Source organism: Quercus robur, chromosome 11 (genome assembly GCF_932294415.1).
Source record: "Quercus robur chromosome 11, dhQueRobu3.1, whole genome shotgun sequence".
NCBI classification, from domain to species: domain Eukaryota; kingdom Viridiplantae; phylum Streptophyta; class Magnoliopsida; order Fagales; family Fagaceae; genus Quercus; species Quercus robur.
The window spans coordinates 52,793,046-52,811,738 of record NC_065544.1 but is presented as its reverse complement, the minus strand read 5'-3'; the positions used below and the strand labels follow the sequence as shown (position 1 = coordinate 52,811,738).

The 18,693-nt window shown below is 33.7% G+C and overlaps 1 protein-coding gene across 1 annotated transcript; it reads left to right on the top strand.

Moving 5' to 3' along the window:
• Positions 1-2,988: 2,988 nt before the first annotated feature.
• LOC126707055 (SKP1-like protein 1A) lies at positions 2,989-5,416 on the top strand. Its single transcript, XM_050406643.1, has 2 exons — positions 2,989-3,370; positions 4,988-5,416. The coding sequence occupies exons 1-2, from the start codon at positions 3,044-3,046 to the stop codon at positions 5,159-5,161; spliced, it is 501 nt and encodes a 166-aa protein (XP_050262600.1). The 5' UTR covers positions 2,989-3,043; the 3' UTR covers positions 5,162-5,416.
• The last annotated feature ends 13,277 nt before the right edge of the window (positions 5,417-18,693 follow it).

Below are 18,693 nucleotides of genomic sequence, written 5' to 3'. Positions count from 1 at the left end.
AACAATTGATTTCAATTGGTTATAAGTATAATCAATTTGAGATTGATGATGTGTCATAATTTGATTGGTTAGGACTACATTTTATGGTAGGGTTGCATACACCTAATTAACTAGATAGTTAAACATTAATTATTCAATGAGTAATTTGTGTAATTATCTTTTAATTAGAGTAAATTTGGAACCAATTAAGTCTGAAATGGGAGTGATTAAAGCCATTTAATGTTAATTGGGAGCTAATTTGGGACCTATTAATGTTAATTGTGTTGAAATCATTTTCTAACAAATGACCTCTGCTCACCATTTCATCGATATCTCTTAGAATATTTTGAATCTGATTTGTGAATGAGGTTAATTTTCCCAGAAACTAGACATCCGGAGCTTCAATTTGAGCACAAGAATGAGACAATTCCGATCAGAATTGAGACAGATATGATTTTTCAAAGTTGACTCTACAGGCTGTTACAGCAGCTATGGGAAAACCGAACTTTGCTTGCTCTTCACTCTCATCAATCTCCACATTTAATGCACCAGATTTCCCCAAAGGCTAAAATAAGGTCTAGGTTCATGATTCTTTGTCAACCCTCATTAAATGGCCTTCCATTCATATTTCCTCCATCACTATTATATAAACCCCCCCTCTCCTTCATTCCAAAAAAAAAAAAAAACCCTCTCTTCTCTTCTCTTGAGTTCTAGTGAAGTTAAGTAGTCTTATCATATCTTGGTCTTCTTGAGACTCAAGGTATTGAGTGAGACTCACTCTCCCTCTCCTAGCTCTTCTTTCCTCCCACTCTTAGGACCTTTATCAAGAGTCCCCTCCTCCATCATATGGATCTTGCATGAAGGTATAATCCTCTTCCCTAACTGTTTGTTTATGTTACTATGATGAGAATTTAAGATTAAAGCATGATAATTCCCTTGAATATGTTTAAATGTTCTTAATTGTTCTTATGTGTTATTCACATGTTCTTGATTGTTCATCACATGTTCATACATATTACTAGATTTAATCTTAAATCCACATCAAAAATATGAAAAATATGTTTGTTTAATAATTCTTTCAAATCCTTGAATCTAGGTTATCACCATCCACATACATTCACTAGAATTTATTTTTCAATCCAAATGCAATGCTTAATAAATTGAATTAGGGTTTATCACATGCACACACATTAAATTCAACATATAAATTGATTAACATATTGGATGATATGATATGAATGTTAGCCATCATAGTCTAGAAGACCAGTTTCACCGGGCAAGGTGGGTGCCTAATACCTTCCCACCTTGTAACATAGCCTCCGAGTTTAGATCAAGGGTTAGTAGATCAAATCCTTATCCATGTAATTTTTGATTTTTAGATTGTAACTAGGAAACAAAGCCATGTACTTTATCTTAGATTGTATCTAGGACCAAAGCCTTGTGATTTTCCTATGATCAATGTAAATTCAATTTCAAATTAATAAAATGATGAATTTTTCAATTATGGTTTTCTTATTTTTCCAATAATTAAATAAGTGGTGACTCCATTGTAAAAACCTTGATCTAAAGGGAAAAATATAACTAGTCGAACCTCCATTTTGAGAGGTAATAACACGACTCCACCCATTCACATGGGTTTGGCCTAACATCCCATAAAACGGGCCGAGGGCGCGGTCTCTCACAATAGTATATACTATATAGGTATAACTAGCACTTTAATTTCTTTAGTATGGTAATATTTTTATAGAGAAAATTACAATTAACAACTCTTCTCAAAAGGTGAAGGGTTGTTTCTTGTGATTAGAGGTGTGTATGGGTCGGGTAGAAAAGTTTTTTCAACCCAACCTACCATAGTGGGTTAAAAAAAAATCCAACCCAACTCAATATGTGGATTTGGTTGGGTTAGACAATTTTTTTTTAAATTACTATTATTATTATTAAATTGAGAATCAGAACAACACCACTACAAGTAAAAGCAAATTTATAATCAAATAATCATGAGCATAATGCCAAACAAACACAAACTATATGAGAAAAACTTAGGATTTGAGTTTTAATTAGGAAACAGGGAAAAATAAATAAATAAAATTATATAATATATTTTTTAATATATATTTTTATATTTAAACATATATTAAATATAAGTAGGTCGGGTCAAGTTAGGCGGGTTTGTAAATCTCATGACCCAAACCCAACCTGACCCACTGTAAAAAAATTCATGACCCGACCCACCCCAACCCACCACCCCTAAAAACCGACCCAACTTGTTGGGTTGGGTGTGGGGGCAAGGGTGTGAATAAATATATTAAAAAATAGAATAATTTATATTTGAATAATGCTACATTCACAATATTTTTTCTATAAATTTTAGGTGGTAAATTATTATTGATTATAATTTAGGTTACTACTAACATAAAATTTTCACCTACCAATAACAACTTGCTATCCAAAATTTTTTTATAAAATTATTGTGAAATCTTCTTTCACTCTCTCTTGTGTGTGTTTTTATTTCTCAAAAAAAAAAAAATTATTGTAAAATGTTGTGAAATTATTTTTTCCTTTTTAGTAATTTATACTTCAAGCAAAAATTTTGATAAATATTGTCAAATACTCAATTTTTTCAAAAAGCACCGTTTGCCAGTTTTTATTAAATGTTATGCTTAAAAAAAAAAATTCCAATTTCATAAAGTACTTTTTAAAACCACAACTTTTTCAAAAAGTCGAACCAAACTCACCTTAAGAACCCTAAAATAATACAGTTTTTAAAAATCCTATGCTACAAAGGAAAAAAAAAATCCAAACCCAAGAGGACAAAGGATTAATATTAACTTAACACTATTCTAAAATAAAATAAAATAAAAGAGTTCACAACACCTTTGGCTTAAAAAAAAAAAGTTACACAACACCTTTCTCAAAAACAGAAGTACACCGCAAACAACACGCCGCCTCAGTTTCTTAAGCCCCACGCCTCCTTTATAAATACTCTGTCCTTCACTCTTTCACCTTCTCATCCCAACACTACAGCTCTCTAGCTGTCTCTCTCTCTCTCTGTGTGAAAACAACAATGGCGTCGTCTTCAACAAGCGTGGTGGTGAGTAACAAGGAGAAGGAGAACACGAAGAAGGTGATCCTGAAAAGCTCAGACGGCGAGTCCTTTGAGGTGGACGAGAGCGTGGCTACGGAGTCACAGACCATAAAGCACATAATCGAAGATGGCTGCGCCGACAATGAGATACCATTGCCAAACGTCACGAGTGGCATTCTTTCACGGGTCATCGAGTACTGCAAGAAGCACAAAGAGGCTGCTGGCGAGTCTGAGCCCTCTGTGACCCCTTACACTTCCAACAGTACCACCGACCCACTCGCTGAATGGGACACTGAGTTCGTCAAGGTTGATCAGAACACTCTCTTCGAGCTCATTCTGGTCCGACCTACACCTTTCGTTCCTTTTTCAAAGTACCCTTTTGGCGATTCTTTCTGCTTTATTTTACTGCTTTCATTGATTTGTTTGTGTTGTGATTTTTTTTTTTTTTGGTTTGTTAATAGTTTAATATTTTTTAAAAAAAGTTTCTTTGAGTTTCGGTTTGGATCTTGAGAAAACAAGAGGGTGACAAGGAAAAAAGATTGGAACTTTACCCATTACTAGCTCTTTTACCCATCAGCAAGGAAGAAAAAAAGATTGGAACTTTAAGTACAGATATGTTTAGTTTTTTGTTTTGGGGTTTTCAATGAGCAGAATTTTTCTTTTGCCCTTCATTATGCTTTAGTCCTTGGTCTTGTTAAGCAATTTTTGTTCTAGTTGTTGTTTAAAAAATAAAAAAGATTTTTGTTCCGGATCTCTGTTTGGATGCTGAGAAAGCAGGAGGGTGAAATAGAAAAAGACAGGAAATTAGAGTCCTGTTATGTTATACTTTTCAAATGAAAAGGGTTTTTGTTTTGGGTTTTCAATGGGCTGATTGATATATTGCCCTTAATTTTTTTTACTGTTTTTCTTTGATTAGTATGTGTCTTTTTTTGTGGGGTTATGCATTGAATGGATTTTTTTTTTTTTTTTTTTTACTATAGTAATAGATTTTTTTTAATCACTAATAATGTGTTTTGATGCTGAGAAAATAAGAGGTGAGAAGGAAAAAGATGGGTTATTTTATCTGTTTTGATGCTGAGAAAACAAGTTAAAAAGGTGAATGTTCTGTTTGTTGATACGTTGATTATCTTGAGCTCTGCCTCTACCTCTTCCATCTTTATTCTATGTTATTAAGTTGTGTTCTGCATATATATGTTATGGGATTATGTTGTCAGTCCTGTTGTAAATGATTTTGTTGTGTTATGGTGGTTTCATGAATTGTTTGCTTGGTTGTGAAGATTCAATATAGTTGGGTTTGTTGGTTTAGGTGTTGTTCAGCTCATGGTTATTTTGTTATAAATAGTGAATCAAATGAACATTGATTGAGAGGTAGAAGTTCTGTAAATTGTTGTTCCTAGATGTCATTTTAAATCCAAAAGATTGTTTGCTACAATGGGTAGCAGTTTGATGGTGAAAGCAGTGCTATTTGCTTTTGGTTTTAAACTTTTAATTTGTATGATTACTTCTTGGGTATCAAAGGAATTTAGTTTTATGATGAGAAAATATGTTCTCTCAGCTCTTGATTGTTGACAAATTGTATTTAGAACCTTGAAGCTAAACTGATTACACTTTACTTTCATTGCTACTTGCTATGTAGTCATGCATCCATGTTGTAAAAAACTGAGCAAGCAATGTATGATGCCTGGTTTTATAAAAAGGGCTACTATAGGATTATAACCTAGAATTTCTTGTATTTTTTATGCTGTGATGCAGGTTTTGCTTTAGCAACTTTTGGTATTTGTGGTGTGCATGCCCTTAGTAGGACGTTGTATTGACCGGTTTCATTTACGTTCACTCGTTTATAAGACATTATTATAATTTTTTCTAATTCTGTATTCATTGTCTTACTCGGAGGATTGGTGTTCCTATTGTTCCAATTTTTAGGCGGCCAACTATTTGAACATTAAGGGGCTGTTGGACTTGACTTGCAAGACTGTGGCAGACATGATGAAGGGAAAGACTCCAGAAGAGATTCGCGAGACATTCCACATCAAGAATGATTACACTCCAGAAGAAGAAGCAGAGGTTCGGAAGGAGAACCAATGGGCATTTGAGTGATATATAGAATTGCCCTTCCATCAAGGAATGCTGATATTGTCTCAAGTAGTAATAGGCTGAGGACATTAGGATGGGGAAATATTTTCGGTACAAAGCACACACAACTGGTCCTTGCATCGAGAATCACTCAGGCCAATTATTTTATATTCTATGCTTTGGTGCTTTGTCTTAATCCTGCAAATTTTTCAGCATTCTCTTAGCCTGTACATGAACAAAAAGATTGAAATTTTGGATTAAACACTAAAGCTGGAATCTTTTGCACAACGTTTAGCCGATTCTTACCTTTACCAAGTCAATGCACTTATGCTCTTATATCCTGGTTAGCTAATATAAAATTAATCACAGGTTCAGGTTTTTGGATCATAGTTGTAGACACAACTGCAGAAATAAATAACGGAAGCAATGTTTAACCCATGATAGCAAAATAATATGAACTTGAAGCTTACAATAACCAAGAAAAAGAAGTTATAACCATATTAAGAGACAAGCCACCCTTCGTTAGACAGATCACAGAAACTGGAATGGAAGCCATGAACACCAATGACACCTCTAACATCTTTGATGTCCCAAGGGTTGTCATGAACGGGCTGCCTTACCAAAAGACGGCCCCTGTACATTCATTCAATAGCCGAAGTTCAAAAAAAAAAAAATCAATATCAGTTATAACCAGAAAATTCCATGTTCTTTCAAACAATCGCACTTACAATAATTAGCTGAACAAAGACCACAATAAAGAAGAAATGAAAAGGTTTGAGTTTTCAGTATAACAAATTTCAACAGCTTCATTCACTACTTTTCTTAATATTGACCATATATCTTCCTTTATCCAAGGCCGGTTGACCATAACAATCAAGTGAAAAGGGGAAAAATCATAATAACAATGGTCATTTTTAGAGCCCCCAAGGGCGGCGATTTTGGCCCATTAGCATTGATTTTTAAAATATTTAGGCTTGAAACACTGTTTGGGAAATATATAGCAATATACCACTTTTTTAGGTACTCGAGCTTGGCAAGCTCGAGTACCATGTTTTTTTAATCCACTATCGCCCCATATTCAAGGAGCCCTATAGTGGCGTTTTTAAGCCCTATAGTGACGTTTTCAGGCCCTATAGCGGCGTTTTCCTGCAAAATTTTTTTTTAAGTCCCCATAACAGGTTCAAGGGGCCCTATAGTGGCGTTTTTAAGCCCTATAGTGACGTTTTTGGTCCCTATAGCGGTGTTTTCCTGCAAAATTTTTTTTATGAGTCGCCATAACAGGTTCAAGGGGCCCTATAGTGGCGTTTTTAAGCCCTATAGTGACGTTTTTGGTCCCTATAGCGGCGTTTTTCTGCAAATTTTTTTTATAAGTCCCATAACAGGTTCAAGGGGCCCTATAGTGGCGTTTTTTTGGTCCGAAATCGTCACTATAGGGCTTAAAAACGCCACTATAGGGTTCCTTGAATATGGGGCGATAGTGGATTAAAAAAACATGGTACTCGAGCTTGCCAAGCTCGAGTACCTAAAAAAGTGGTATATTGCTATATATTTCCCAAATAGTGTTTCGGGCCTAAATATTTTAAAAATAAATGCTAATGGGCCAAAATCGCCCCCCAAGGGCTATTGGCAGAAAGTATATGATCCAAAAGACCCTATATCTGATGGCATTGTAAAATCAAAAGATTCAAAACCCAACATGCACATAAAACCATTTCTATAGGTGCCTTTTTTTTCCCAACATTAATAAGCTCATAATTGGCACCTATCTTTTTCCTACACCATTAGTTAATTCTAAAACATTAAAACTCTGAGAGGATCACATAAGCGTGCATCCAATTCAACTTACAAATAAAGTACCAAATAAATCAAGTATATTTTACAAGGCCAGTGAGCTGAACCACAGGCATGAATCAACATGAAACACTATTCTCCTTTTTTTTTTTTTTTTTTTTTTTTTTTTTTTTTTTAATGAGCATATAAAGGGATTTAAGATTTTTATTTTATTTTTTATATTTTTTAAAAAGCCAAATACTAAACTAAAACGCATAGTCAACAAGTTCATTACCCAAAATTTTAAAAAATAATAATATAAAAAATATATGCTACATTCAGAATAAAGAGAAAAAGAACAAAGAAGAATAATAAAATATTAGTTTCAGCCAACCACCTGATAAACAATAACAATAGAGACAAGAAAAACATTTTCTAGCACTAGAAAGAAAGTAAACAGAAAAACTAAGAAATATGCTACACTATAAAAAAAAAGAAAAAAAAAGGAGAATCTATAACCTGGATGAGAATACGGTTTAGAGTATCATAATCAATCTGTGGTAGAATAGCAGTGCACTAAAGTACACTTAACTACATTCTATGTACCGTGATTTAAGCTTACATCTAATACAGCCTATAAATAAAGCACCAAATAGACCCTTAGTTTATTTGGATACCGCTTATTACTAAAAATACTGTAGTAAAATAATTTTTAAATTATGAATAGTGCCCGCGGGACCTAGTTTTAAAGTTTTTTTTTGCTGAATTTCGTACTTGCGGGTCCTATGAATAGTGCATGGGACCAAGGGAAAAACGCAAACGCCGGCCGTGTTTGCTACCCAAACTCACACTAAGTATATTTTAGAAGAGAAAACATTGGGTCAGGATGTGGCGTAAGACCAGTGTTTTACGCCACCCAATAGAATCTTGTCACGTCACCCTTTTGTACTTATCACTTAAGTCCTTAATCAAAACAAAACGAATTAAGGAAAAAAAAAGGCTCACCACCACACAGCTGCTTCATCTGCTTCCTCAGACTTCTAAAAGCTCCATTTTCCATCCTTTGATTGCCTGAACCTCCACCACATCACACACCGAAGCTCACCACCATACAGGTTGCCGGAGCTGTGCGTGGAGCTTGTAAACATACCGGAGCCGCCATGAGCCATGATCCAAAGGTTTGTTTTTCATGATTTGCCCTTTTCTCCAATTTGGATTTCGAATTATTAATGGGTTTTTTCTGGAGCCTCATGAATTATTTATGGGTTTTTTTTTTTTTTTTGGTATCTTGTTGGGTTTTGATTAGATTCCTAAGTGTTAGGGTTCAACTTGTAAATGAATCTGATTGTAGTTTTTGGAGGATTGTAGTTCTTATAAGTTCTAATTTAGTTTTAGGAGTATTAGTTGAAATGTATAAGTTCCAGGAATATAAGTTCTAATTGCAGGAATTTTGTGAATTTAGGCATTTGACAAAATCTGACTTTTTAAAAAGTGATCAACAATTTTAGAAATAATTTTTTTAGCCTTCTCATACTGGATGACTAGACGTGCTAATTGCAGGTGAAGTTGATGTGGGGCTCATCTGCAGGTGAAGTTGATGCCAGTGTACTATACATGAATCTCAGTGACTTTATTAGGCATTGATATTAAGTGGTTTCTTCACCTCCATTTGTGTTGATTATGTATGATGGTTGGTTCAAAGTTTACTATATTATATATTTATATCCTTATTGTTTTTTTTTTTTTACTAGTTTGTTATATTAGAGATAAATAGTTCATGGTTTTTCTAAGTATTTAATACCAGTTAATTTTTTTTTCCCCGCAACCTAAGTATATCTACAAGTCATGCAAAGGAAGGCGAGTTGTATTAGGAACGAAGTCAGTCAAGCATTTAGTAGTGGAGTCAAGCATTTTACGATTTTTTTTCCCCCTTATAGGTGCTTGACTCTCCTCCTTTGCCATTTTGTGAATTTAGGCATCTGATGCAGGACAAAATCTTTGATACCAAACTAATTTGAGATTTGCTATGTTTTGGGATAGGTAGGGATAGTGTTTGTTTTGGAGAATGGATTGGGAAGCAAATATTTTTTGGTTATATAATATTTAAATTGTGGTAGATAGAACCATCTTCTTTTTTGTATTCCCAAGGTACAGTCCTCTTTTTTGTATATTGAACTATGATAGGTTTTATTCTAGATGAATGTATTCTCAATTAGAAATTTCCCAAAAGAATTGTGACAAATTTTATTTCAAGATGTATGGTCAATCATATGATCTTTTTGTAAATTGAATTGTAACAGATTTTATTTCAGGTGAATGTATTCTCAATTAGAAAATATTATAAAAAAAATTGTGATAGGTTTTATTTCAGGTGAATGTATTCTCAATTAGAAACTCTTATAAAAAAATTGTGATTGGTTTTATTTCAGGTAAATATATTCTCAATTAGAAACTTTTATAAAAAAAAAAAATTATGACAGGTTTTATTTTAGGTGAAATGTATTCTCAATTAGAAACTTTTATAAAAAAAATTAAATTATGACAAGTTTTATTTCAAATGTCTGTGTAATCCTCTGATCCTCTTTTTGTATTCTAAATCATGACAGGTTTTATTCTAAATAAAATTGTGACAAGTTTTATTTAAGTTTTTATTCTAAATTGATTTGTTCTTATGTCAAATTTTAGTTTGTATGGTACAGAAGTGTTAGTTGGCTTGTATTATTTGAAAATTCATGACCTATCTATGAATTTAAACAAGTATCCATGAAATTTTGATTCTATAAAAGAATTGTTAAAATGTCTTTTATTTTGCTTATTTTAGCAAATTTTGGTTACAGTAAGTGCACAATTAGTGATACAAAGTCTATCTAGTTGAAAATAAAATTGACAATGAATTTAAATCATCTTGATTATTGAAGATCTGTTCACACAAACGTAACAATAAGCTATTGCAATCATTATAAAAAATAGTGCTTAACAAATATAAAAAATGTACAAGACATGTCACATTATATACATAATTAACAAATAAAAAACCAAGGATTTCAACCCAATGCAAAGGCCATCCAGGACCATAAAATACATTAAAGCTTAAAAAACGCATAAATTTGGGGTGATGATGCAAAGGACTTCAATCCAGATAGGTTTGCTGAAGGAGTTTCAAAAGCTACAAGGGGTCAAGTTTCATTTTTCCCGTTCGGATGGGGTCCTTGGATATGCATTGGACAACATTTTTCTATGATAGAAGCGAAAATGGCTTTGTCAATGAATCTACTACGCTACTCCTTTAAGCTATCCTCATCCTATGCTCATGCTCTGCTCCCAATTATAACCCTTCAACCACAATATGGTGCTCACATTATTCTACATAAACTCTAGAATAGAAAATATTAGTTGTCAAAAAAAGATTTGAATTCATAACAAAAGAAACATTTCATATGTATATTGATGGTTTTGGTAAAGAAACATTCCATGCAATTCTGTAGAAAACTTCATATTGCAATTCTGCATATCTCATGTATGCATTTCATTTGCAATAAATTATATCTGTATGAAGACCAATTTATTAGAAACTAAGTACAAAGGTTACTGTCCAGTACTATTATCTCTTCAAGTATAGCCCAACAAAAACAAATCCATGTATAAATCCAGGTACAGCCTATGAAAAGCTTAAAGCTTAAAAAATGGTCCTAACTTCTACCCTAAAGCGAATCCATGCATGTATCCAGGTGCAGCTGAATGCATGTAACGTCCAACGGTATACAGGTTAAATGCATGCTCTCCTTCTCCAATTACTCTAATGCACACCACAGCCATTCCCATCTCCAAGCTACTTCGTATGATACTTTAGGACAAGCTGTCCGTCAAGTAATGCACCACAATAGGTATATGAAGTGGATATAAGGAATGTAATACTTCAATTACTTCAACATCTTCTTAATCACGAATTCTACAATTGTTGATCACTTTTTAAAAAGTCAACTTTTGTCCTACATCATATGCCTAAATTCACAAAATTCCTGCAATTAGAACTTATACTCTTGGAACTTATACATTTCAACTAATACTCTTGGAACTAAATTAGAAATTATAAGAACTACAATCCTCCAAGAACTACAATTAGATTCATTTACGGGTTGATCCCTAACACTTAGGAAACTAGTCAAAACCCATCAAGATACCAAAATACAGAAGAAAAAAAAACCATAAATAATTCATGAGGCTCCAAAAAAAACCCATAAACCCAGAAAAACCCATCAATAATTCAAAATCCAAATTGGGGAAAAGGGCAAATCATGAAAAACAAACCTTTGGATCGTGGCTCACGACGGCTCCGGTATGTTTACAAGCTCCACGCACAGCTCTGGCGACCTATGTGGCTATGAACTTCGATGTGTGGTATGGTGGAGGTTCGGGCAAGCAAAGGATGGAAGAGGGAGCTTTCAGAAGTCTGAGGAAGCAGCTATGTGGTGGTGAGCATTTTTTTTTCCCTGTTTTGATTAGGGACTTAAGTGATAAATACAAAAGGGTGACATGGCAAGATTCTATTGGGTGGCATAAAACCAATGTTTTACGCCACAGCCTGACCCAATGTTTTCTCATTTTAGAAGGCTAGTGAGCTAAACCACAGGCATGAATCAACAACATGAGATACTATTCATTTTTTTTTTAAAGCATCTAAAGAAGCAAAATACTACAGTAAAAAGCACAGTCAACAAGTTCATAGCTCATAATTTTAATAAATAAATTATATATATATATATATATATATATGCTACATTCAGACAATGGAGAAGAATGAAAAGGCAAAGAAATAAAAATAGGCAAAGAACAAGGAAGAAATAGAACAAAATATTATTTTTGGCCAACCATCTCCAAAAAAAAAAAAAAAAAAAAAAAAAGACATCAATGGAAACAAGAAAAAAAAAAATTCCAGACTACAGAGAAAATTAAGATAATGGCATATGAATATGCTCCAAAATAACATAAAATAAAAAGATATGCTACCAAAAAAAAAGTAGACAGAGGTACCTATTAGCAGCTTGCTGCCTTAGTATATTAAGGATTCTCAAAGCATCCTAAGCATTAGCATTAGCATTTACATTTACATCAACATTAGCTCCTCTGAGGGCAAGGGAAACTGATTTCAAGGGTATTTTGGTAGCATAGCTAATGTTGACATTGAAATTCTTAGACTGAAATATTAGCCTGGACTTCTCACTACAAAAGATAAGGGCTATAACTGCGTTTTTAAAATGTAGCTATAGACCCCAAAAAGGCGGCTATAGCCCCATTTGGTCTATAGCCATGTTTCTTATAGCCGCGTTTGTACGCACGGCCTATATGCCTCGACTATAGGTCTTGTAAGTCTATAAAAAATGCGGCTATAAATGATGTTTTGGCCGCGTTTTAAAAACGCGACTATAGGAGGCTTTGGCCGTGTTTCTAAAATGCGGCTATAAATCAATTCTGGTCGCGTTTTTCCAAACGCGGCTATAGGTCTTGTTTTGGCCATATTTTAAAAACGCATCTAAAGCGTACTATAGTTGCATTTGACAAACATGCTATAGGGTTCTTTTTCTTTTGTCAACTTTTCCTAGCTATAGATTTTTTTTCTTAGCTAGGGGAAAAAAAAAAAAAAAAAAAAAAAAACCCCTATAGTCGCATTTACTAAACGCAACTATAGGACGCTTTAGTTGTGTTTTTAGAATGCTACCAAAATAGGTCTATAGTCGCATTTTAGAAACGAGGTCAAAGTCTCCTATAGTCGTGTTTTTAAAACGCGACCAAAACATCGTCTATAGACGCGTTTTTAAAAACGCGGCTATAGACCTATAGGACCAATTGTTGCGGCATATAGGCTACACGTACAAACGTGGCTATAGAAAACGCGGCTATAGACCAAATGGGGCTATAGCCGCGTTATTTGGTCTATAGCCGCGTTTTTAGGGTCTATAGCTACGTTTTAAAAACAAAGCTATATCCCTTGTCTTCTGTATGTGTGTATGTTTATATATGTGTATGTGTATGAGTGTGTATGTGTATGTTTATGTTTATGTGTATGTGCATGTGTGTTTATGTTTATGTATGTGTGTATGTTTATGTATGTTTATATTTATAAACATAAATATAAACATAAACACACATACACATAAACATACATGAACACAAACACAAACAAACATACATAAAAACAAACAAATATAAACACACATAAGCATACACATACACATACACATACACACTCATACACATATACATACATAAACATACACACATACATAAACATATATAAACATAAACACACATACACATAAACATAAACAAATATATACATACACATAAATATACACATACACATACACATACACATACATAAACACACATACACATACACATACATTTTTAGTTCTCGCCTTAGGCCCCAAAATGACGAGGGCTACCCCTGCACCGTTTATATATATTTTTGATGAATTGTTATCTTCTTCTTAACAAGTCAATTTTTGGTTAACCCATGACTATGGTAACAAAATAGGGATGTTAAAAACTTGGGCAAAGCATAATACTTTTTTCACTAAATCTAATTATTCTCATGGCTTTGTACCTAATCTGTGTTAATCTTTCCCATGTATCATGTTCCTCGTGAATAATAATAGCCAGCCCAAATTAACAACTTTACTTTTGAGTACCTCCAAACTCATTGAAACACGCCACCTGCATGTTCTGCAAGCTCTCTCTCATACTCATCTTCGACATGTGATTGATTCTGTCTCTTTTGCATTTGCAAGGTTGAGATTTCTCTACATTCATAGTTTGATATTGCAGTACAGATAAAAGAGATATGTTTTTCAGAGGCAATGAGTGCGTGAAAGCATTTTTTCATTATTTTGGGTCTGTTTTCATTTCATTGAAGAAAGCATCTCCTCAAAACCTTTCACATTTTTGGCAAAGCATCTCTACTTTTCTTCTCCGTTGTATTATTAAACCAGGCCAGGCTCCCACAACCACTCGTTTTCATCCTCATCCACATTCCCACTCTCTGTACATAACTCCGTCGTGGGTGATCTCACATTTTGATACGGCATTCAATACCCTTTACATGAGTTTCAAAGCTTTTTCACATTTTTAGATACTTTTTCTGCCATCAATGCATCGTTGAAAATTTCTCACAAGCCCCATATTCTCTCAATTAAAGCCACTATCTCTGAAGATCACATTAATTTTCTTCAGTCCGCTTTGCCTTCTTGGAATTGAAAGAGTTTTACTAGTCCTCCCAACCACATTGATTGGGTCTTTCAAAATGAATTTTTTACTTTTTATTTTTTGATAGGAAAGCTCATAATATTTTTATTCAGAAATGGACGTGGATAGTATATCATGCATGGACGCTTGTTCAATGCACCCAGGGCATTCCTCAAGCCATACAAGAAAGTTTACTTGTCCTACGCCATCCCATACAACCACACCCACCCCCACCAGGTCACTAAGTGGGTCCCTCCACAGGCAAGATGCTATAAGGTGAACGTTGATGGAGTCGTGTTCACTAAAATGAATTTTTTATTAGTTTGGACCTTTCTTGAATATGTGTATAAATACTCAAACAGAGTAATGTATTAGTGAGTTGAGCAATATACCAATTTCATTCAGTCTCTCTCTTTCTCTCACTCTTTCTTGATTTTTGTTATTCCGCCATTGTTGTGCTCAGCTCAAGCTTTACAAAATTTTTCAAGAGCAACCCACTGCATCCATAAGAGCAAACCCACTAATCGATCTTACTAATACAATACAATGCAAGTCAATCGATTACCTAATATTCCTATTTTGACGAACCTGAGCAGACTCTAAGAATTTAACAACGATTTCAGTAGAAACCCACCTTGTTCTCGATATGCATTCTCTAAACTCGTACATGTTGCGGGATGGGTAAGTGATATAATATAATTGTTTTAATTTAACAAATTATTATTAGTCTCTGATGTAGATTTTTTTTTTTTTTTTTTTTTTTTTTTTTTTTTTCAGGCTTTTTCCCAGTATCTAGAAATGGACCATTCCAACGCTGGATTATGGGAAATAACTGAACAAGGACAGCTCTTAGGTTTTAGTTTCTATGTGGGCCGGATGTTCTTAGATCTTGCCTGCGCGATTGTCAGTTACCACCTGCGCAAAAGGTTTGTGGGGGACCTGCTAGGCCAAGTCAAAATTCATCTAAATCCAGGTGGCCAACTCCTGGCAAAATTTCCCTTTGAACCTATCCAGTCCAACAATAATCCCCAGATGCTACGTGAAGGCATCATATGTGATGTCAGTCATTTTAGGAGAATGGTGGCATTGCTAGTTATGAGATGCTTTCCAACCGCAAATGCTGATGCTTTGCTATCGATGCCTTTCAACCTTTTTTTTTTTTTTCTTTTCTCCCATCTTCACTGTTGACTCTTGCTGTTATTCAGTGTTTCAATTTTTTCATCCTATATTTTACAGTGCTAAAGCCCGCGTTAAATTTATCCACACATTGGAAAACTATAAATCGTCAAAAGAGTTAGCCTTCTATTCCTATTTTATACTTGAAGCGGTGAAATCTATGGTTTTCGAGAATGGTGGGAGAGAATTAATTATGGGCCACTTTATAAGGTCTATACCAATGGGACTGAGGTTCATACTAGGTTTGACGATGCTAATGGATTACCCCATTACATTAGATTTGCCCATCATCATTTTTTGCAACAACGGGTAAACTTTTTTTTCTTTTCTATGAACTTGCTTTTTTATTTTTATTTTTTATTTAAATTGCCTATTATTATACAGATTTGATAACCACTAAATTTTGTTGTTTTGAATAATAGAGACCTGGATATTATAGTCATGCAGTTGCGGATCAACACATATACTCGTGGTATCCAAGATATTGTGCAAAGATGTTGGACGCAATCATTAGAAGCTTCCACTATAGATGGTCTCGTCTTCCAAAGACCTTTGAATATTATCTGATCCAGGAACCATTTGGGTTTTTCGTTGTGCCATGACATAGAGGTTAGAGTTCTAAATTATATAATTTACATTAAAGTATTTTGCTTTTGTATTTTTTTTTAAGAAAGTTTTGCTTTTGTATTTTCTCCTTGTTTCTCTTTAGTTTTGTTTTAAGGGCGTTATTTATGAGAAATGATTACTTATTATAGAAACTGATTGCTTTTGTATTTGAACTTTTTTTTTTCCTTTTTTTTTTTTTTTTGGTGGAGCGGTTAGGGGGCATGCTTTAATGTGGTTTTGCCCCTGTGCTTGTGTTTTTGCTTCTAATCCTCTTACTATACAATACTCTAACCACCTTTTAAAATACACCTCGTATCTCACTCTCTATGCTTTAATTGTTTTGAGTAAATCTCACTATCCATGCTTTTCTACTTCATTAAAATATTTATTTAATCTGTCTTTCCAGTAATATTTTTGAGCTTGGGCTAAATCCACAATTCCAAAATTCCAGCTTATGCTAAAAAAAAAAAAAATGGGGCAAACACAGGCATACCCCCACAACATATTTTTGGGATTTGAAAAAAATCCAATTTTTGTTGCATATCAATATTTGGACCACATATATGCCATTGAGTCTAGGAACCAATTTTCTACAATTATGCAATGTCTCATCAAATACAATTAGAGTGTAAATTGATCCTATTTCGAAAACACGGACAAATTTCTTGTGTATGTTTGAAGAGGAGAGTGAGGATTTGAGATGGAAAGCAGTAAATATCCCTAACTGGTTGTGTTTTGTGTGAGAGAGAGAGAGAGGGGAAGGATGTTTTACTTAGATAGTGTTTTTAATTTGTTTAATCAATAATTTCTCTAAAAGATGATACAAAGGGTAGGATGTGAATGCTCATTATTTGATACCCTTAAAAAGAAAATTTACTCACAGTAACTTTTTTAATTGACATCTATATAGAGGTTAGCCGATACAATCAAGTAAGCCCAAAAGTGAGGTATTTTATGTAGAAAAATCGGGTAAGGCTTGTCCATCTTTTTTTCTCTTTAACAAATTTGTTTACAATATTTATTTATTTATTTTATTGAGATTTGAAGTAAACAAGTTGAATTGTGATTTTGTTTTAAAGGTGCATATATTTATTATCTATTAACATAAGTTTTAATTTATTTCAGGTTCTATGATGACGAGTTATGATGCTGCCGTAGTGGGTAATCAACGACTGTATAATACTGATAATTATGTTATGAAGAAAATATGTTGGTAGATTTATTTTAAATAGTGGAAATATGGCTTGTATAATGATATTATGGATGAATCAATTTAGATTCCTAAACTCGAATCTCTGTCTTGTTATTTATATAAGTTGTGTTTTAATTATTAAATGTTATTTTATAATTTTTGTGGTTACTTGCATATGAATAAGGATTTTTCTTTGAAATGAAATAACGCTAATTGCATGTGTAAAACATTTTGAATTCAATTTTAGGGGAAAAAAAGGGAGGGATGAATGTGGATTGTGAAGTTATGCGAGCTACTATGTATATAATTTCATATTTATGTATTAATCTCAATTTCTCAAACGCAAAAAATTAATGGTTTGGGGGAAAGTTAACATGTATTAGAAGTGAGGAGAGTACGTAGTAAGGCTTTCATCTAGTTATGGAATTCTATGCGAATAATGTATTCGTAAACCATTGTTTACCCTAAAACTAAAAAAAAAAAAAAAAAAAAAAAAAGTTTAATTCTAAACTTTTTGAAAAGTAAAAGGATTTTTTTTTTAGATAAATATTGAGAGAGGAAGAGGTAGAGTTCAAATCACTAACATGAACAACATTAAACTATCAATGGAACCTGAAAAGAAAAAAGTAGAAAGGATGTTAGAGATTCTAACCTGTATCTCGAGGATAACATTATGTCGTTTGAATGCAAGGGCAATGATTCCAAGCGCATTCAATACATCACTGAATTTTTCCATGTTAGATTTCAATTTGTCAGATTGACTATAGGATATGCCTATGGGCCTATCTTTGGTAATTGAGAGAGCTCAAATCAAAGTAGAATATAGAACGATTATGATAGCCCTAATTAAAGACACCCAAGCTACAGAGTTCAGGTTTGATAGTTGGGCTATAAGTATTGCTAAGCACGTGAACACTAAGAACCACTCTGTGTTTGTCAATGATTTAGCATGACACATGGCATCCCGATCACATAGGGTTTTGAATATGAGGTCCATCGTCCTATTTGTGTTAGGACATATGTGATTCACTTGTTAGGAACATATGTCACTATTCTATGTAATTGGCTTATCCTTTGACAAAATGCACTTTACTTGTATTTGGGTAGATCTAGGATGTATTTAATACTTCAAGAAACTGTGTTTCAAGATCAAGTGTTGAAAACATGCAAGTTTGTCCAAGATTCAAACTGAAGAAGTGATGTTCATTAAAACTTGACAGCTAGCTATCCATCGAGCTTAAGAAGCTGTTCCAGCCTTGTGGCTCGACAGCACCTCGACAGACAGCTATCTGTCGAGCTTTATGAAAAACCGAATTCCAGTTCTGTTTTGACTCTAATCTATGATTATGTGTTTGGGCCTTCTTTTCTTCTAACCCTAGACATATAAAAGGATTATTTTAAAGGCCGTCAAAGTGTATACAAGTTGCACAAATGTTGAGCAAAGTTTGTTCAAGCAATTTGTAACCAGAGACAAAGTTTTACCCTAGTTCATCATTCTTGTGAAGAAGTTGCTGTGTATGTGCACCGTAGGGTTTTGTGACCAAGCATCTTCTTGATCTTCATCGTTGGG

Excerpts from the sequence above, each read along its gene's own strand:
- LOC126707055 (XM_050406643.1), top strand. The coding sequence starts at position 3,044 with ATGGCGTCGTCTTCAACAAGCGTGGTGGTGAGTAACAAGGAGAAGGAG. Across the intron at positions 3,371-4,987 it reads GGGACACTGAGTTCGTCAAG|GCGGCCAACTATTTGAACAT; the intron begins GTTGATCAGAAC and ends TCCAATTTTTAG.